This window comes from Asparagus officinalis, chromosome 1 (assembly GCF_001876935.1).
Source record: "Asparagus officinalis chromosome 1, Aspof.V1, whole genome shotgun sequence".
NCBI classification, from domain to species: domain Eukaryota; kingdom Viridiplantae; phylum Streptophyta; class Magnoliopsida; order Asparagales; family Asparagaceae; genus Asparagus; species Asparagus officinalis.
Genome location: NC_033794.1, coordinates 92,079,185 through 92,101,239, shown reverse-complemented (window position 1 = coordinate 92,101,239; position 22,055 = coordinate 92,079,185). Strand labels below are relative to the sequence as shown.

The following is a 22,055-nucleotide window of genomic DNA, read 5'->3' as shown; positions in this document are numbered from 1 at the left end:
CAATTGCTTTGAAAGCAGAAATTTTGGCCTCAGTCTCCACATCAGAAGCCCTCCGCATTGCCTGTGATATTCAGAAGCTATGCTTCGATGCTGGATCCAACAATGAGCTTGCATTGTTAAGATTGATTGAGCCTTGGGAGGGGGATGACGAGACCTTATCAGTACTTCTTTCAAATCTTTCAGGTGATGGAGGCTCAGGCTCTTACAACTGGCCAGCCCATGTTCTTTGCTCGATTTTGCTACCCAAGTTATTGAATTTAAGAACTCCTGCTTCTCGAGTGCTATTGTCTTCCACAGTTAGCTTTTGTAAGCTCCATCAAGTGGCAGCAGCAGAAGCTCTCCTCTTTCCATTAGTGCTTCGAAAGGAAGGAATTAATATAGTTCTTTGTGATGTACTCACAAGAGTTATTAAAGAATGCTTGCATAAATCTCATATTTCAGCCTTCTGCCAGAAACTGCTATGTGGAGAAGGGAAGGACAGAAAAATTATGTGTTTGCCTTGTCACCGAGATCTAATATCAGATGAGTTGGTTTGGACTGAGCCACTGTTTACATTGTTTCAGCATATTCTGAATCAGGATGTCTACTTGACTCCAGATAGCATTGAGCATATTGTCTCTGTGATTGTTGATGTTGCTGATAAGTTCTCGGCATCACTGAAGTTTGGAAACTTTTTCTTATGCTTTGTGACCAAATGCGGAAGGGCTGCAAGCTTTTATAAGGATATGCTAGAGAAAGCAGCTGAGAAGACCAACACTTTTGTGACCAAGTCTATACTATTGAAACTGGATGCTCAGTAAGTTCGTGGCTTCTGCTGCTTCATATTTTAGTTAAAATCTTTTAACTTTTTTCCTAGTTCAACAACTTGGTCTTTTCTTTCATGTGAGGAATCAGAGTTATCTTATTATCTGGATATCTTACTGGCTAGTATAATCTGAATTTTGTAAATAACTAAAGCAGATAATTGTTGTTGTCATAGTGACTTATTTGTGGTTTGGTTTGCCATTCTTGTGCAATCTTGACCTGATCAATGTCTTCCTTTGGATGAAGAATACAACTCTAGATCTAAAAGTGTTCATCTTGCAGATATATTAAGACTTAGTCTATCTATCTTTCACTTTGGAGCATCTTTAAGGCTTGTATGATTCATCGAAGATGAAGGTAATACCCTATCGGAGTTATCTTATTACCTGGGCATCTTACTAACTGTTGTAATCTGAATGTTATAAATAACAAAAGCAGATGCTAGTTGTTTGTTTGATTGCCCGTTATTATGCAATCTTGACCTGATTTCTTCCCTTGGATGAATAATACAACATTAAATCTATACTTTTCATCTCATAGATGATTAAGATTCAAGGCATCTGTCTGTCACTTCTTTAGAACATCATTAAGGTTTGTATGATCCATCAGAGATGAAGGCTACCCTATAGCAAATTTCCATCATTGTTCTTCTACTTTACTTCATAGGTTATGTTTCTTCTTCTACTTTAGTTCTTAGCCTAGGAGAAATTAGGGAGTTGAGCTTAAATGCTCATATAGCGAAGAAGAATTTCTTACCCGTTTCTCTTAGTATCCATCTATAGACCTTCTATTACCCATAGCATTTGAGGCTATGATTTGGCAAGAACTCCTAGAGTTGTAACATAAAACTTTTTTTGAATCATTTACAGGGGATTTGATTGTGGAGTGGGCCTCCTGAATCCAGATTGATTTGGGGAGTTTGCTTGGAGAGCGCTGCTGGCTAAGATGGAAGAACATTGAGAGATATATATTGTGAAGGAAATGAACACTTCTTCATTTCTCCCCTAATTGAATCGCAAGTTAGTGGATGCTAAAGAGGTGAGAATAACGAGTGTTTTGTTAGGGCTTGGAGATTGACACTTCAAAGGGTTAGGTGTCATATTTAGTTAAGTAAACATTAAATCTACTCTATAAACAAAAAAAATCCTAAGGAGTTATGTGCCATATTCAAGACATTATCTTATATCCAATATTTCTTCTACAAGAGGACTTATCTTACAAAGAGAAACCTTTCCAAATGCTTGATTTTAAGGACAAAAAGCTAAGAAATAAACCAATCCTATTACTGAGAATGTTATGGAACAGCCATGAAGTTGAAGTATCAACTCGGAAACCTGAAGAAGATATGCGGAAACGGTACGCACACCTGTTTTAAGGTACACAAATTTCAGGGTCGAAATTCCTCCAAAGGGAGATTATGTGATACCCCTGATTTCTGCAGCAGCTTATCTGTTTATGGAATTTCATGTTGAGTTAAACCAAAACTATTAAAATATAATATGAAGCAGTAATACAATTCAGTTGTTTTTTGAATATAATATTAGGTGTCCAAATAATGGACAACAATGATATAAGAGTATATATATTATTATGAATAGAGAACTTGCGGTGTTACAAAAGAAACTGCAAGGAAGAATTGGATATGAAGTCAGAAACCCTTTGATGCTAGATTATTTTATTTATGGATATGAGTAGATTCTTTGGCTAAGTGCTATAGTTAATTAGTTATTAGTTAAGTTATGCTCAATACAATGCTTACTTTTAAGTTAGTTAAATATGACACCTAACTCTTTGATATGTCAACCTCTAAGCCCTAATAAAATACTTGTCATCCTCTCTTTAGCATGCACTAACTTGGGATTCATTTAGTAGAGAAATGAAGAAGTCTTCATTTCCTTCCTCGTCTCTATCTATCCATGCTCTACCACCTTACTGAGTTTTGGATATTTATGTATACATGTGCAGTATGACTATTTCTGTTGATGGATTGACTGTTTAAGTCGATCCTCGACTGTGTGGTTGGATCATGCCAAAACCAGGTAATGTTAGGGTTGGGTGTTACTGTTACTTTTTCGCTTTATAATTGTTACATGCTACCTCCAAGTATTATAAGTAACTGTAAAATCCTGCACTTTTCTATTTCTATACAACATACACATGAGGTGTAAATTGAAAATGGACTTAGGCATTAAAGGTAACTGCACAGAAAGAAATGCAGAATTTAGGACCTGACATGGTAAAGATAATCTACTAATGAAAAATAAAGTCCAAAGTCTGAGTAAATTTGAGGGGGGAGAAATCTCTATAGTGTGTTAACCCTTCATAATTTATCAGGTTTGGGCCGTTTGGCATACCATGGTCCTTATCATGCTTTCCTTTTATGTGTGCTTGCATTCAGTTTTGCACAACCTAGGAAAGAAGCAAATGCTGCAGGCTTGGCAGGCTACTTTTGCTCATGTTGGAAACGTTGTCAAGGATCTTTGCAGAAAGTTTGGTAATTAGTTATTTCTTAAATATACTTCAGGTTTATCTGCAGAAAAGAAAATTGAAAACATGCCATGCTATCTTCGTATTTTCTGGTGTGAGGTTGTTGGGGGAAAATTTAGAGATGGGGTAGAAATATGCCATCTAAGGATACTCTAGAACAACATCTCCTCAGTTTTTCTATCAGTCTACAGCATTGATATATTTCATGTTTGCTCGTGTATTGGTGTACTTTTCTCCTAGCCCCAAGGTTCTGTTATTTTAGCTTTGAACTTTGTGATTTATCCACTTTACGAAATTTATGTGAGGTTAACATGACCTTCAAATGCAAATAAGAAATAAAAATGACGTGTTCTTTAGTGAATTTCTCTCTTAAGTTGATGTCTGTAATATATATCATATTATCATGCATCTAAATGAGCTCAAAATCTTGATTCATTATATTCTAGGTAGGATCGTGGATCATACTTCCCATCACACTTGCATTTTGCATCACTTTTTATTTACTATTTACTAGCAGCAGTTAGTAACCTAGAGCCCGTTAGTTACAGTACCTTTGTGAAATATGAAATATTAGTGTACTATCTTTACAATACTGCAGGGAAAATAAATATGGGCTGACTATTGGACTTTCTTATACTGATTATACTAGTGTTTGACAAGTTGAAAGCAAGATTATGATCATCTAAACTTCATTTCTGAGGTTCTACTGTTCAAGTTTATTATAGCTTTGCAAATTTTAACAGCAAAAAGCAGTTGTGTCCTTGTAGTATTCATGTGAAATTTGTATCAAAGTGAGCTCATTGAAACAAAAAATAACTTTTAAAAACAAACCGGATTACTTCCAAACTGATGATACACAATTAATACATTCAAGAACAATGCAGTGTCAATATCACATTCACTCTTGTAAAATACAAAATAAGGTGTTCAAGATCTACAGAAGCACGTAACAATCAACATTTATTTTGTCTGCACAAACCCTAAGAGGAAAGCTTCTTATTCACGAGTAGCATTAAGCAGTCACATATTCATCTCCTTAAAGGTCTCAAACCTAGCCTCTTTGTCTGAGAACTTAGTCTTAGAGTAGAAATTGAGATAGTCTTTGAAACGATAACCATTAGGATAAAGGAACTTTGGAGCTGGGGAAATGATGGCATTGCCCCCAGGATTATAGAACGTAGCAATAGATAGACGACTCCCATCCTTGTCAGCAAGAACACGATGCAAAATACTCTTATATATACCATTACTCACCACTTCCAATTGATCTCCAAGGTTCACAAAGATCCTGTTTTCTTTCGTGGGAGTAACTGGGACCCACTCTCCATCCTTGAAGAACTCGAGTCCTGGCACTGTGTCATCCTGGAGCAAGAGTATGATTCCACCGGCATCAGTGTGGGCTCTGAGCCCTATAACTAGATCTGGCTTTGAGCATTGTGGATATTTTGCCACTTTTGTACCCACACACGGTTCTGAAAATGCATTCTTTATGTAGTTCTTCTCTAAGCCAAGGTTTTCACTCATGCCTTTTGCGAGCGTCTCAGCCACCATGATCAGTTGATCAACATAATCCTTCATTCCTTTGCTGTTTGGATAAATTAGCGATCAATATAGTTTAAGCCTTAAAATTTGTTAAGGTATTATGATACTTACCAAAGTTTTTCATTTAGGTTTGGAATGTCGCTGAAATTAGGGTTTGGCTGATGGCGAATGAAGAAGCTGCTCTCCCAGTCGATATCAGAGATTTTGTATTCAGATTCAGACTCCAATTCTTTAGCCCACTCTGACTTATAGAAATTTTCCTTCAGGTTCTTTTCATAGTGCTGGTTTGTGAGTTCCGTCACCTTTTCCATAAGTTGTTTGCTTATCCCATGATTCTCAATCTGCATTTAATGAAAAGTTGAAAATTTAAACCATAGTAAGCAATCAGATATTTATATTCTTGGGTTAATTGCGGATAGACCCCCATATTGGTGCCAAATTGAACGCACTACACCTATATTGTTGCCAAATTGAACGTACTACACCTATATTGTTGCCAAAAGAGTTATATTGTTGTGGCAGATAGACTCCATGAGTGAAAATCTATTGTTGCGGATAGACCCCCTGAAAAAGGTCATAAAATTTTCACCCAGGGAGTTTGCAACATTAGAACTACAGTAAGGGGGGTATTCAGCTCAATTTGACCATAGTATAGGGGTCTATTTGCAATTAACAGTATACTCTACTTACCCAAAAGAAACCCCACTTAGCACAAGCTTCATGTAGCACCGACAGTGTCTCGTTCCTCCTCTTTCCATTTAGCTCTTCAAGGTTGATCACCGGGATCCCCATAACTCAAAACTCGGTTGATATTCTGCGTTTTTTTTTTGCTCAATTTGACGTGCACAAGGAATATTTATAGTGTTATTAGGATGTAGTACTGGTAAACTTAGGTCCAAGTGCAGCTAATCGGTTACATGTGATGCTAGATTTTATATTCTCATCTCCTTGTTTAATGTTTATTCAATCCTTTGCTTTGCTTGTACTCCTTCCATGTTGGTCCTTGATGGTCTGCTTTGATATTCAATTCGAAGTAATATGTCAGAAATGGGGTTGCAATCCACAAACTACTCTCAGGCTCCCATTGGTTTGCTTTCTCTCTCTTGAATAATTGCATTTCTCTAACTAATTCCCTTTCTATTATGTCCATGTTGCTGTTTAAAATGTAGGAAGAAAGTGATGGATTGTTTCTTGTATTCCTGTGGGCGGAGCTTAATTCAGTTGATAGGCCCACTTGTTTATGATCCAAGTTGGTAGGTGATGCACCTCCGTGGCTTAGATTTTATGCGGAGAAGATCACGGGAAATTTTTGGATGGGTTGCTCCTTCCTTTACCAGTAGAAGCCAAACAGTAAAATAAGAGATGGATTTTAGCTGAAGCTATTGTTGTTCTTTTGTCTGTTGCACTCAAAATTCTACCCTTATTTAGTTAATTTTTATAAGCAATGCCAAACTTAGTGTAGATATTTGCTTGGCTTACATTTTTTTTTTTTTTGAAAGAAAAACAAGGGATATACCCTGTTCATTCATAAAAAAAAAGTTAAGTACAAAAGTATTACAAATATATGGACACGAACTGTATCCATGCTGGAAATTAGAAAAAATAGTGTCTAATAATTAGGGATGTATAACCTTCTTCCTCCAGAGATCCATGAAGATGAAGAGAGGGCCTTGCCGTCATTCATCGTTGACATAGATATAAGGAGGAACCAAAGCCAGCTATACATTTAATTATCAGAAACTAAGTTTTCTAAAAACAAGCAGCAAAACAAAAATCAAAAGGATGATGTATACAATCCAACAGAACAAACTAATGTTAGCTTCTGACTAAACTGTCATAGATTTGTAGAACAACTGGCCTTGGTATTGGATTAATCTCTAGCTCAGCTGAAATTCTTGCAGTAGATCTTTTTTTCACTCCTGTCCAATCATAAATACCAGATATAGCAATGTTGATGATAGAGATGTAAGAGTAATGAGCCTGTTCAAAAATAATTTTGTTTCTTGCGTTCCATAAACTCCAACAAACTGCAGAGAAAATGGTTCGCCATAATTGTCCCTTAACACTTGTAAGCGATTCTGCTCTATGAATGAGGTCTTCAAAGGTTGTTGGCCAGACAATTTGAAGATATGAGGTGAAATGCTTCCAGACTTTTTGAGATATAGAGCATACGAGAAAAAGATGATCTCTGGTTTCAATGTTGCTTGGCTTACAATTACAATACCTTCTTCTTGTTGGTATGGTTGCATGTTGGTTTATAATGTTCTCGGACTAGAGTAATCCAGCAAAGCAGTGGTGATATTTAAGTGCGTTGTCGCAAGGGGTTTTAAATAGCGGTTTCTTCATTTATTTTCTCATAATATTTATTTTTCTTTAACCCTGTGATAAGATATTATTGGCTCAAGGTAACAGGAAATATATTTTTTTTTCTTTAGTCCGAGATTGGGGAAAGGGGTTTTTACACTTGTTTTGCACATCCGCAATGCAATAATTCATTCATGTTTATGCTTTCTGCATAAGCCAATAATTCTTTTCAAAGTAACTTTGCACCTTTGGTACACTAGTATTATACAATTTATAAATTAATGAACGCTGCGTAGACATAGTTGTTGACGATAATGCGTAATGATCGTTGAATTTACTGTTGATTTTTGTGAACCAAAATTTTTGACTCTAGATTTCTCATGGTAAAAGCTTAACCTGTACTCTAATACTTTGTTTGGATACCATGGTATTTTACTTCTTGTGTTTTTGTAAAAAACACCATGGTGTTGTGTTTTTTCTTTAAAATGTTTTCAAAACACCATGTTAAGTATTTTTGGTCAACACTAGTTTGACCTATTATAACATTAGTATTAAACATATTATTAATATATTATATATTAATTATAATAGAATATATTATAAATAAAATGTTATAATATTTAGTTTATATTATTATAGTATTATAAGTATTAAATGTAATATGTTATTATTAGATATGTTACTATTATATAATATTTTATAATTATTAATTTATTACAATTTATTCATTAAAAAGTTAATAATATTATAGCGATTATAGTAATGTATTAGTATATTATTATATCATCATTATATTATTATTTATTATCAATAACTTTTTTATTATTTTTTATTAGTTTATTTATTATTTATTTATTATATAATAAATTATTAACATATTAAATATTGGTATTTAATATGTTATTATATTATTATATAAGATATTTTATTCATTGTATTTTTATATTATTTAATAAATATTACTAATATATTAAATTAACTATAATATAGTATAATATAATAAGCAGGTTGATAATAACTCTATATTAATTATATTTAATATATTATGTTAAATATTATATTAACACATTCTCAAACTCAAAACCAAAACACCAAACTTAAAACACCTAAAAAGTATTTTGAAATAAGTGCTGTGTTTTTGGTTTGAAAATGATTTAGATCAAAAAACACCATGGAAACGAGTAAAACATCATGATATCTAAACGGTGCCTAAACAATATAAGTTTAAGTCATTTTTTTATACACCATGTTATCAGGAGGAAGCTGATAACACTTTGGATCCAAAGTACTGTGCGTACCACAGGAGGATCCTTCATCCCACCAAGGCTTTCTTCACTCTCAAGAACAGCATTCAAGCATTGGTTGATGCCGGCATCATAACCCCGAAATAAGCCGAATGAGAACCCAATCCTCCGATGAGTATAAGAGGTTAAGCTGCTTCTCCCATACCTCCAACTGGTATATGAGGCTAAACTATCCCCTACCTTTGACGGGAAGTTCCTGGAGAATATTACTTTTAATATTCTTAAGGATAACCAGACAGTGTGGCCGAATATAATTAGATTCAGGTTCGTCAAAGAGCTGAGGGTGGGATACCTCAATGCATTCCCATGGGAAGTTCCTGGAGAATGCTATGCATGATATTCTTAAGGATAACCCAAAACCAATAAATTCTTAATCATAATAAAGAATGATTAAGAACCTTCCACTCTGGCTATTTAATCATTTCCAAGATGATTAAAACCCTCCCACAGTGACTTCTCAATCACTCTTTCGTCGAGATGAGATTCAATGACTTCATCCGGTCAATCTTTCCTCACGAAACCCCCATGGTCTAATTATGAAGTGCCTAATCCCTCATTGATCAAATCAATTGATGGTGCGTTCACTCAAAATTATATCTGGTTTGACTAACTCAAACTCCCACTGTGTCTGTACACTCAACACATCTATTGTTAGAGTCCAGACATAATATTGAAAGTTTCAAACCCCCTTATGTTAAAGCTCTTGCAACTTGACACTAGAAACTCCCACTGTATTGACACAATGATTTGTACAAATCGACACTCCTACTGTTATTTGTATCATCTCACTCCCATATTGGTCAAACCTTCCTACAGTTAGGATCAAAGCCAAATCCTTTCTCGATTCCTATAATGAACGAGAGGTCCACTTTCAAATCAAGCGATCAAACCTTCCTATAGTTAGGGTCGTCTCAAACATTCCACTTGGTCAAACGTTCTTATAGTTAGGACCAAAACTGGAGTTCCCTCTTGATAAACAAGAAATCTACCTTCAGATTGGGTAGTCAAACATTCCGATAGTTAGAGTTATTCAAATCTTTATTGATTCTCGAAGTGGAGATCCTACTTTGAGTTTCTCTTATACCTGGAGATAGAATATAAAAAGTTTCCTCTCCTGCATCGGGTTTGTCTTTGCCCCAAGAGAAGACACCACCTTCCAACACCAAAATTCATACCTTACACGCATGGGGGACTTTATCTCGATCCATAAATAAAGATAAGTCTGCATCTAACATATGCTACAGGGTGGTCCGTTCCCATAAAAACGACCAAGTCTACGTATTCAACACCGTAGCACCAAAAATCCATACATTTCATGCATGGGGAATTTTATCTTAAAATCTAAGTAGGGATTAGTCAACGCCTAGCACGCATTACCGGTTTAGTCTTTTTACCGAGTAAAAAGACACCAGAATCCAAGTCTGGGGAATTTTATCCCGAAGTCTAAGTAGGGATAAGTCAGCGTTTAACATGCGTTACCGGTTAGTCTTTGACCGTAAAAAGGACAAAAGCCCACATATGCGATATTGTGGTAGGCTGTTATTAACAATGCCATAATCCGCGCCTTACACACACGGGGGATTTTATCCTTAATCCTAAGAGGGGATAAGTCAACGCCTAACACATGTTGCCGGTTTAGTCTTTCACCAAGTGAAAAAGACACCAAAATCCATGTTTGGGGGAATTTATCTTGACCCCTTAATAGAGATAAGTCTGCATCTGATACATGCAGCCGAGTAGTCTATTCCTGTGAGAAAGATGAAGTCTACGTATTTAATATCGTAACACTAAAAGAATTAACTCTTTTAACACAATGTTACACGCGGAATAGACTTAAACAATCTGCATGCTAGCCCAATTCAAACGGTAGTCGGTAAAGGCTCATCAAACCCATTGATGGCTGAGGTTTACCAAAAATCCTATAAATATGAGAGTCATTGACGCACCAGCTCTATTAGTTGGTCTCGTGACTTGAGGATCCGAAAACGTCAGGATAAGATCCATACATGCAGATGAATCAGTTTTAATAGTTGGTCCTACAGTCCCAACATTTGGGACCGCCATGCTCCAATGCCTTAAAAGCTTAAACTGTGTAGACTCTAGTAAACATACGAGTATAAACTGTGTTAACGCCGATCAACGCGTTATAGTAAAGGTCAGTGCCGGTCAACGCATCGACAAATTGGCCAAAATAAGGCTAAGGAAAAATTCTAGGTTAAAGGATGATGCCAGGGAGTTCAATTGCGATTCAGATATGAATTCCCAAAGAAGATGATCAGTTCAATGTCAACTCAACGATACGAGCTAAATCAAAAACTTACATACCAACTTCAGTTCAAGATTTCAACAACAGTCAGACGATAAATGCAACGTCGGAAGAACTTTATTTATTTGACAAAATACTGAATAGACTGAAAGCTGAAGAAGTCAAGAATTGAAACAATTCACATGTCCTTCTATGCAATCTCTTCGACAAAATATTGAAGAGGTTGAAAACATGGCCTATCCTATCCAAATCATTCCAGATTCCTCTATAAAAGAATGAGTCTAAAATACTTTGGAGGGGGTATTTGTAGGTATCTAAAAATGCCTATAGGTGTCCGAATACTGCTCAAGACGAAGGAGAAGATGATGAACGTTATTATCTAAGTCGGAGAGGATTATCCGAGCCAAAGAGGATCATCCAAAGCCGTAAAGAAGCTAACGAGCGCATGAAGCAAGCCAGCGAAGCGTACAAGTCAACCAAACTACAAGATACGCAAAATGACGAAAAATACAAGTCTAGAAGACCAAAAAATAGCTAAATCCTTAATTGACCCACGTCCGCGCGGGACACCAAATGGTATCGTGCGGTCCAGGACCTGCCGCACACCTGACTTCCCAAAACACGTTTTTGGGTGATTCTTTCGGGATTTCTTCATTCCAAAGGTTCCCAACTAACTTGATATCATCCATAAATATGGTTAGGCCGTTGTCAACTAAAGATATGACCAAATCATTCATTCTTATCCAAATACACTGCATCCGAAACCCTATAAATACAAGCCTAGGACCTTCTTTAAGAGGGCCACGAATTTTATCAAAGAGGGCGAGGTGCTGTAGGTTTTGTGAGCGCATTCCACGAAATTTTAGAGAGGGCTAACAGATCTTGGTAAATCCCGGTATAAAAAAGGAGCAATTCGAAGGATCTGAAGCATCATCCACCCTTTCCTTAAGATCAGACTTCGACTTGATCTCGAGAAGAGTCGTAATCTCGCTTGGTCGAGATTATCACTTCTGTTCTTGTTTCCTTTGTGAAGCAACAAACTTCTAGCCTTCTGATCAATAGGATCTGATATGTGACGGTCCATGGATACTGACGTCCCTGGCACAGGTAAAGATCTCACACAAACAGAGACTAATAAATAGGATCTGTGTATTGTTTGACAAAGTTATAATCTTTTATTTTTCATTGTGAAAGGAGATCTTATAAAAAGATCAACTTTTCTATTTTTTTGAATCTATAATCGATAAACGATTGTAACAGGTTCAATGACAATGAAAAATGTAAATTTTGACCCAAACAATGGGCATTGATAAGTCCAAGCTGTAGCCTTGTTAGGTCCCATCATCGAATTCATAGGGTACTCGCTCATACCAGAAGGGACGATCACACTTCCCCTGATAGTCAGTGAATACCCTTACCAAACCACCATCCAGATCCAATTTTTGGTGATGAACATCAAGTCCGCCGATAATGTTATTCTTGAAAGAACTTTCTTGATCAGCCTGCATGTAGTCCCATCAACTTACCACCAAATGGTAAAGTTCCTATCCCTTGAGGGAGTTCGAATCATCAGAAGCAACCAGCGAGAGGCCAGATCATGTTACCTACTCTTGATGAAAGGAAAGTGTGTGCTGGAGTCCCTACCAATTGAGAAGACCTATCTCCAGATAGAGAAAAAGTTAGAGAGGGAGCGGACGGTACTTATGGTAGAACTTCAAGAATGTTGTGTGCTTTTGATCATCTGGATGCATTTTGATTTGATTGTATGCAGAAAATCCGTCCATGAAAGACATCCTCTCAAACCTGCATGTATTATCAACCATAATATCTGTGATAGGGAGAGGAAACTTGTCTTTCATGTAAGCAGGATTAAGATCCCAAAAATTGATGCAGATTCGGATCTTGCAGCTCTTTTTCATCACCACCATGATATTGGCTAGCCAATCGAGGTGTTCTTCTTCACGGATGAATCCACATTCAATGAGTTTACAAACTTCCTTCTCGATCTGCTCCATCAACTCAGGACGGAAGCGTCATTGTTGTTGCTTGACAGGCTTAACATTAGGATTGATGTCAAGGCAAATGTACAACCACATTGGGATCGTGACCGATATATCTTCATAGCTTCAGGCGAAGACATCGATGTATTCTTGTAGGAGAACTATGAGTTCTTCCTTTTCAGCAGATGATAGACTCTCGCTGATGAAGATAGACTTAAGGTTGATTTGGTCACCTATGTTGATTTGAACCACTTTATTTTCAGTGGGTGGCTCTCTGACTTCAAAATGTGCCTCCCATTATTTCTTAAGTTGCTTTGCTCATAAATCATCTTCAGGATCCTTGAACACTTCGGATTCATCATGCTTAGGTCGTATGAGGCTACATTGGCTGTGAATTCACTATGTAAGGATCCAAGGCTAACGTTGGAGTCCTAGTTGGACTTGTCTAAATAATTGCTTAGAAAGTCGTCAGATGCTGGCCCTGTTTGTGGCTCGACTTTGAGAGAAATGTAATTGAGTCCGTATTTGGTTCGCTTGTAATAATTGAAAACTTCACCTTCTAGTATAAAAGGAGATTGTTGATGGCTGATATCAAACAATCAATGAAAGAAGTGATTAAATTAACAGAGATCCTCTAACCCTCCGAATGTACGGTTCTAAGATGTGCTGTTCTTCCCTGCACAAGTAGAAAATTGTAAGAGGGCATTGTTAGGTTTCCCAATTGTTCCTCCGACGACCAAGTTAGTGATTTGCTTGAGTGGTGAAGTAAGTGATCTATAGTAGTTCTTAAGAACAGTAGGTAGAGATTCATATCTTACCTTATTTTTGAAAATAGTACTCCTATTTATAATAATAGTAGAGGGGTAGGATGATAATTTTGACTGAGTATGGGCTGACGGTCAAGTCAGCATCTGCTTCACAGGTGGTCAACGAGTAGAGGAGAGGTCATTTTGGCATTTGGTGTGAAGTGATTAGGGGTGTGCGGTGACGATGTGGTCCGATGTGTCATAAAGACTATTGGGGCAGAGGAATGATGACGCCCATAATGCAAGCACAACATGATAAGAGGATGATGAGCATCACTTTTTGATCACTGTTTCATTAAGATAAATTGACAAATATATCTATGCATCACCGTTTCAAACTTTACAAATGATCAGACATAATTATAGCAACATTATCTAGTCACAACCAACAATCAAGCAATAGTTGCTACATAAACCCCAACAGGCCATATAATCTCATAAACTGCTCTCTCAATATTACATAGTTTAAGCACTCTAACATCAACTAATTTTTTTCAATGTCCTCATATTTTCATATATGATAACGATCTCGCAAATTTTAATAGCGTATGTACCTTTTACATTTGATTTCATGGGCATGTTAGGATTTTTCTCTTTAGTAAATTAAAAACCAGTTTGAAATGCACTTGATAGTTTTAGTAAAAGTTAACATGTCAATGTTTAATAAACTTACAAATCACAATGTTTAATAAAATTTACAAATCACAATGTTCAATTACAACCTGAATTATCTTCAATTCATTTTCAACTTATAAATCATAATGTTTAAGAAAATTAGAACCATACAAAAACAACATAGAAAGAATAAACAAATTTTCCATTTTTCGACTTCATAGTTCGATTGCTTCAATGCTTTCTTCAACTGTTTTGTTTTGGCTGCTATCTCATCTTCAACGGGCAATTCTTGGTAAACTGAAATATTTTCCTTCATTATATTAGTATTGTGAGCCCAAGCAAAAAACTTGCATTACTTATTTGGGAAGTTTGTACATCCCCAGAAATATCTACCTTTATTCCTCCTATTTTTGCACTGCTTGAGGGATGTTGGAATTTTATAGAAATAACATACCTCTTCTAGTGTTTGAGACCCCTCTGATGTATTCATCTCACAATCTCAAAATGAGAATCAAGGGATGATAGAACTCTGATAAGGTTGTAGCATTGCTTTGTTCACACTATATATTGTATTTGGAACAACAAGCTAGTCGTTAGAATATGACTGTTGAAACAGTCAAGCAGCTAGCCGTTGGAATATGATTGTTAGAACAGTCACCAATTTAAACTGAACATATTCGGCTGAAAGTTAACATTTTCAGCTAAAAGTTGTAATAGTTAAGAGATAATTAACATGTTAACATAAACAAGTACACTACACAAAACATCTTAGATCCTTGCAGCAGATATTACTTCAATAGGCAATATGATTAGTCTTACAACTTCATATATTATAAAAGTCTTCCACAATATACCACAAAATTCTGGACAACCTACATTTCTCTAGCAAAAGTATTATTGTAAGAAGCAATCCACCCTAATCACCGATTGGCTTGTTGCAAGTTGCTCGATTGTGACCCTCAGCTTTGCATCGAGAATATTTGACTGGATGTTTGTAAATGGTTCTATTGTTTATGTATCTTGTTCTATTTCTTCCCCTCCTCTTAGTGGTAATTGGTGGTAAAATCTGGATTTCATCACTGGGCACACTCCGCTTCTCATAATCTGGTATGGATATAGTATTTCGTTGTAGCTCTTCTTAAACGCTTCTACGAACATAAACCAATCATAATATTGATATACATCTTTTTTTATAGAAATAATAACTGCACAAGCATGCACACAAGGAATATGAGTTACGTCCCAAGCTCGGCAAGTGCATGTCCTCTTCTCCAAATCAATGTGAGTAGTTCTATGTGATTGCACTTTGAATATATCATCTCTAGATTGCTTAATCTCTAAAGTACATCATTTTTCCTTATTTTCTCCAACAATCTGCTCAGCTTTAGGACAAAGATAGCTTGTCCACTTATTAGTCATTATGCGTCCGTTGTTCATGTGAATCATAATTTGTATTCGGATATGCTCTACCATTTGCAGTATACGTAATAATTGAGCTTCACGTATCCAGCTGTTAAAGGGTTCTGTGACATTAGAGTTCACATGACCATATCTGCAAACATCAAAATAAAAAAAAGTATGATGTATCCAATATATAATAATATTAACACGTATCCATAAAACTTAACCTTTAATAGTGAAAGTTAACATAAACAAGATGAAAGTTAACATATATAGGTGAAAGTTAACATATACCAGCCATAGTTAACCTATAGAAAGGAAAATTCACATATATACGAGATAATTACCATCAACTGCACAACATCATAATGATTGAATGCAATACCTAATGCTAGGGAAGAATGTATTTGCCCAATGCTCTGGCGAGTAATTAGTTGTAATCTCATATATAGCTGGAGACATCTCATAAATTTCCTTCATATAGTTGTTCCATTCCGCTATAATGTATTTATAACAAGCATACTAGAGCAAATTTCCCAAAACTTGTGTGTCCTTTGCCTTCATTCCCAAATCCTTTAGCTTTGATCTAAAATTTTCAACCATGTGCAGAACACATCTTGAGTAAATTACTTCAGGAAAATATTCTCTCATAGCTTCTCAAATCCCCTTGTCGACATAAAAAATAATTACCAATTGGTGGGGAGGATTGTATGGGTCTGACCTTTCATACAGTATGAGTCACAGGCCTTGAAGGAACCATCTCCAATTATCTATATTTTCTTGATCACATATGCAATACGCAAGTGGAAATATCCCTTGGTCTCCGTCGTATGCTATGGTGCTCAGGAGCATGCCTTTGTATCTGTCTTTTAAAAAGTTCCATCCAAAAATAATAGGAGTCTACACCTATTTAAGAAACTAATAATGCAAGCAACATAACATATAAACAGTCTTCTGAACCTTCATTCATTCTGGTCAATGCAAATGTAGCTTACTGGATTCGTTTGCTTCATCATTTGCTCATACATGTACAAAAATATGACCACAGTACATGTAAATATAATACATTAGAGCAAATAAGAATTAATTTTTTAAAGTTACCGTCTAAGAGTGAAAGTTAACATCTAACTGTTAAAGGTATTGTCTAACTGAGATAATATCTTAACATAAAAGCTAACAGTTATTCATGAAACATAACATCCCACGGTGACAACTGAAATATATCAATGAAACTTAACATGAAACTTCTAAGGGTAAAATATTGCGTGATAAATTAACAACTAACGTTGTACTATAAGTGGCTACGAACAAAATTTGTACATTTAATAAAACCACTATAAAATTTACCATCTTAATTGATCATAAGACTCATAATTATCACCGTACTTATCCTCTTGTGCTCTTTCTTTGCCCCACCATATCTTACTGTATTCAAGTCTCAATCCATATCGAGTGAGGAACTCCTTTTGCACATCAATTGGGTGGATTTTAGCCTTTAATACAGGTCGCAATTGGGCTGCTATGAATTTGTGAGATACCCGTGATTGTCCTGACAAGTTAATATATTGTTCGCAACTGTGTTCATTCACAAATCTTTTGATTTTAATTCTTTTTTTATTTTTAACAAGAGATGCAAATAACATCCAAGGGAATCCACATGTCTCATTATATTGACAATAAACTCGGATACGTTTGGGTTTATTCTTTACAAATTTATAGTCAAACTTTTTCGTCATAGAATAGTATTGTAAAACTAGTCTTAATTCATTTACAGTTTTAAATTGTTGTCCCTTTTTAGTTAATGTTGTGTGCCACCATTAAAGAATGATGGAAGTGTTATCGAGAATAACATCAGCTCTCATTACATTCTCACCGGACGAGCAATCATTTTGGATTCTCTTAGAATTGGAAGCATTTAATGGAGGATGATGACTATATTCTGCATTCAAAGAGGCATCACTGCTGCAAAAATTAATCAACCAGTGAGATATCCTGTACACTATAGTATAGTATTATCTTCTGATATTTTAAATTAACAGCTTCTTATGTAAACAAAAAGGTAACTGTGAGCGTTAACTGACTAAGAGTAAAATTAACCATTTTTTGTAAAACTTAACATAGAGTAGTAAAATTTAACAGACAATATGCATAGTTAACACTGTTTGTGTCAAAAGTTGCCTTTTCCATTGTTTTCAAACCTGTTACACCGTTTATCGATTACAAGTTCAAACTGAAAGAAAAGTTGATCTTTTTATAAGATCTTCTTACAACGAAAAATAAAGATTATAACTTTATCAAACAAAACGCAGCAGTAGTTTATCTCCTGCTACTTTGCGTGGGATCTTTGCCTGTGCCGGGGACGCGTTAGTCCGTAGACCGCCGCAGATCTAACCTGATTGACAGTATAACTACGCTCTTGTTTCACGAAGGAAACAATTATGGAAGTGACAATCACGACCAAGCGAGATTGTGGCTCTTCTCGAGATTAAAACCAAGTTTAATCCGGAGGAAAGAAGGGGAAAGAATCACAAACCTTTCGAAGGGCTTTCTTTATGAAAGTGTTCGCCAAGATCTGATAACTCTCCTCTAAAATTCGTGGTTAGCTGGACAATTTGACAGCACCTCGCCTTCTTAATTTTAGATCCCCTTTAAAGAAGACCCTAGGCTTCTATTTATAGGCCTTTGGAGATGTCCTTTTGAATAAGAATTTGTGTTTAAACTTCATCTGCCGTTTATAACTATCTAAACGCGTTCAGGAATAACCTTAAAACAGTTGGAGAGGTTCTGGGACGAAAGAATCCTTAAAAATCATCGAAATCCGTGTTTGGGAGATTTTGTACTCAATAAGAGTCCTGGTGGCTCGGAACTGTGCGAGTCACCATTTGGTGGCTCGGAACTATGCGAGTCACCATTTGGTGGTTCGCATGGGTGCGAGTCACCATTTGGTGGCTCGCATGAGTGCGAGCCACCATTTGGTGGCTCGCATAGGTGCGAGCCACCATTTGGTGACTCGCGCCTACACGGGCCTCCAAGTGGTGTTTCGTTCACTTTTTGATACTTTGGCGATTTGTGACTCTTCCAGTTCCCTTGTTTTGCGTACGCTTCGTCGCTTCGCTGACTTATGCAGTCTATTGATCCAATTCATGCATTTGCTGATGTTTGGGTAAATTCCCTTGACTTGGATAATAACGTTTATCGTCTTTTCCTTGTCTTGACTTGGATAATAACGTTTATCGTCATTTGCTGATGTTTGGGTAAAATCCTAAAATTCTGGCTTAATTTGTTGCACGACGTGTCGTGGGTTGAAACTAAATCTGCGCCAAGCCCATTACTTAAGTTTCATCGGAGCATCATTTTTCTTTGCATTAATCTGATACTTCTCAATTATCGTCGTAATTGACCTGTTTATTCTCTCTGCAGATATGTCACCTAAGAGATCTCGCGTTGTTCGAGGCCGTTCGGCGACTCAGTCGCCCGAGCCGGTGCCGTTCAGCTGCACAGGTATATCATAACCGCCTCTTTTATTCATGAGTTAAATATCGAGATATCATACTGCATGTTGCATCCCCGCTTTGTTCTCCTTGGTGAGGCAATTGGGAAGAGCCGCCACCCTCCTTCGTAGGGGTGGACGCTTTACAAGTCGTGTTTTGCTTGGTCAAGACATGACTGAATTATCTTGAGGCGATTTCTTGCTGTACTATACTCCGAAGGATAGTTATATTGTCGCATTATTCGTGCTATAATATATCCCGTGCTTCATGGGTATAGTGTGGCTCTTAATCGTCTCGCCTAGCTAATTCATCATGGATATGCTGTTGGTATAATTTCCTCGTTTTGCTCTCCTTTGTGGGGCAATTGAGAAGAGCCGCCATCATCCTTCGTGGGGGTGGACGCTTCGCAAGACGTGCTTTGCTTAGTCAAGGCACGTTTTAAGGCAATATGGGGTGGTCTCATGTTGTGTCATGCCTTGTCATTTGTGCGCGTGATATAATTGAGATTGTCTCACCATTTATAAGGCCGTGACTCTATCTCACAATTTGTGAGTCGAGTTCGACGCCTATACTGTTTTTAACATAGGCATTTATGATTATATCTGATGAATGCATATCGTTTTTTTTTGGTTGAATTTCTTTCGAGGGAGTTTAACGCTCACTCAGTGGAAGGCCGCTGTAGTGAGGCTTATGCCTCTACTGATGAACCAATCCCTGTTCCGGTAGCTCCTCAGTTCGCTCCGGGTGTACCAGAAGAGCTTTCGCGGTTAATACGGAAAGGAGAGCGCCACAATTTAAGGCAACTTATCACGGATGCACCGTTAGTGAAGGACCCAAGTTCTAAGACCCTAGATGGGGGGTGATTAGGGTCTTGTGCTAATCTAATATCAAATAATAGCAATTAAAATAATGTTGATCAATATGTTCTTGCAAGAGATAGATATGAACAATAAGAACAATAAGAATATACACAAATAAAAAACGAGACAAGCAAAACACAAACACACGATATGTTTACGAGGTTCGGTCCCCACGACCTACGTCCCCGCTCCTCACCTCGAGGAGATATCCACTATCACAATCCGGTTTGGAAGCCGGAACTTCTACACACTCGGTTTACAAGTTCACCGAAAACTCTCACACTACACAATCACTCAACAATCACACTTTACACACTAAGTGTAGGAATCTAGCCCGTGTCCTCCTCCTCAAGTGCTCGATTACAACCTCTCCCTAGGTTCGTCAATCGACACCACTCCTATTGGATTTGACCCCGTCTCTCACCACACACTTCTCTCGGTGTACAAATGTATTACAAGTGAATCCTCACAATTAAGCACAATATAAATCAATTTGATTATTCTCTAAACAAGGTGAGAACTCAATTAAGCACAAATCTTAGTCACAAACCCACAACCCCAAATTATACTATGAATGTAAATACAATAAGCTCAATAGGTTGTGTGTGATCAAAGAGATAAAACAATATAAACTCAATATAGAAATCTAGCTTATGGAAATTAAGATCAAAACAATAAATAGCTAGAATTGAGTTTAAGGAAAACTTCTCTATAGATCAAGAGTGAGAGAGAGATGAGTTGAATGCCCAAACACCAAAGGATGATCTCCTCAAGCTCTTGTAGAATTGAATCACAAAACCGAAACACTCAAATGCTTAAAAGCTTCTTAAACTTAAACAAACACTAAACAAGTTTAAACCCTTGTTAAAACTTTTTAAACCATTCTCTTGACCTCTGAAAAGATACCAGCTATTTATACCCTCTAAAGATCTCAGCAAAAAATCCCAAGTCAAAAGACAAAAAAAAACCATCTTCAACGGCTCTAAAAAGAGCCGTTGGGACTCCAGCGGTCGACCGATGAAAATCATGGTCGACCGAAAACAAGGTCAGAGTCGCAGGAGACGTTCAGAGAGTCTTCGGTCGACCGGGTGGAAATTTCGGTCGACCGATGGTAAATTTCGGTCGACCGGCGGAAATTTCGGTCGACCGACGGTACTGAAGCAGGTATATCCGATTTTATAAAATCGGTTAAAAATAGTAAAACAGCTCCAAAAATTATGAAATTTTGAGGAAAGGTTATAGACATGTATAAAAACATATTAGAGAAAGAATTTCTGAAAAATAATTTTCCAGTTGAGAGAAATAAATGTTTTAACACAGAAATACAGTTTCTGAAAATCTGCTGTGATACACCATTTTGTAAAATCAATTAGGCATAGTAAATCAACTCTAAAAATAGTAAAATTTTGTGGAAAGTTTCTAAATATATAGATAAACATGTCAGAGAAAGAATTTTTCAAATATCACTTCTCATTTGTGAAATCCAAGTTACACCTAAACTTGATGATTAAATCACAAGAGAAAGATACAGTGTTACCTTGTTGATGCTTAATATCAAACAAAATAATCCAGAAGAGGATGGTTGTGAGGTGATGAAGGATGATGGAGGGCCCGCTCCTTTCTTCGACTTTATTCCTGGTTCTTGAAAGAGAGCTTGATGTCCACGCTGCACAGACAAGAAGAACTCGTGAGAGGGCGGGGACCGGTTCCCTCGTGGTTCCTCCGACGGTCAAGTTAGTGAAACTCGAGTGGGGAAGGGGAAGGTTAAGAACCGGTGTGGTTCTTAAGGTGGCAATATCTCTACCCAGAGGATCTACATGAGTGTAGGCGTATAAAATTACTTATAGATCCTGATGCGCATAATATAAATTCCTAAACTAAATTACCCAAGCAATGATCTTGATCTTCAATAAGCTTGACTTGGTACACTTTGCGGATGAAGCTTGAACTTGATCTTTAACTTTGAATTGCAAGGCTTCACCGATATTCCGCCAACCTCCTTTGGATATGATCGTTGAAGCTCTATTCCATCCATCCTCCAACAACGTTGTTTGTCTACAATACATAGGAATGCACAAACACTAGACAAACAACATTAGTAATAAATTGTTTGTTAAACATCATCAAAACAAGAAGGCCAACATACGCATCCGCTAAGAAAGCCAGACTATTTGT

The 22,055-nt window shown here is 36.7% G+C and overlaps 2 protein-coding genes across 2 annotated transcripts in view; one reads left to right on the top strand and one right to left on the bottom strand.

Annotated features, from left to right (window-relative positions):
- LOC109828075 overlaps window positions 1-7,262 on the top strand; it is a 10,785-nt gene extending 3,523 nt beyond the window's left edge. Inside the window, exons 2-5 of the mRNA XM_020395116.1 lie at window positions 1-796; window positions 3,203-3,298; window positions 6,003-6,157; window positions 7,042-7,262. The exon at window positions 1-796 is cut by the window's left edge and continues 837 nt beyond it. Of these exons, the coding sequence (XP_020250705.1) occupies window positions 1-796; window positions 3,203-3,298; window positions 6,003-6,090 (980 nt within the window). The 3' untranslated portion in view covers window positions 6,091-6,157; window positions 7,042-7,262. The remainder of the gene's footprint in view (window positions 797-3,202; window positions 3,299-6,002; window positions 6,158-7,041) is intronic.
- LOC109828066 (1-aminocyclopropane-1-carboxylate oxidase 1-like) lies at window positions 3,966-5,695 on the bottom strand. Its single transcript, XM_020395104.1, has 3 exons — window positions 5,524-5,695; window positions 4,945-5,174; window positions 3,966-4,876 (listed from the first exon to the last, which is right to left on the bottom strand). Exons 1-3 carry the CDS (start codon window positions 5,623-5,625, stop codon window positions 4,312-4,314), a joined length of 897 nt encoding a protein of 298 aa, XP_020250693.1. The 5' UTR covers window positions 5,626-5,695; the 3' UTR covers window positions 3,966-4,311.

Bases quoted from the DNA above. Each gene is read 5' to 3' on its own strand.
- LOC109828066 (XM_020395104.1), bottom strand. From the start codon at position 5,625: ATGGGGATCCCGGTGATCAACCTTGAAGAGCTAAATGGAAAGAGGAGG. The intron at 5,175-5,523 runs GTAAGTAGAGTA...CATTAAATGCAG, and splicing joins CTAAGTGGGGTTTCTTTTGG to ATTGAGAATCATGGGATAAG. The intron at 4,877-4,944 runs GTAAGTATCATA...TTATCCAAACAG, and splicing joins AACCTAAATGAAAAACTTTG to CAAAGGAATGAAGGATTATG.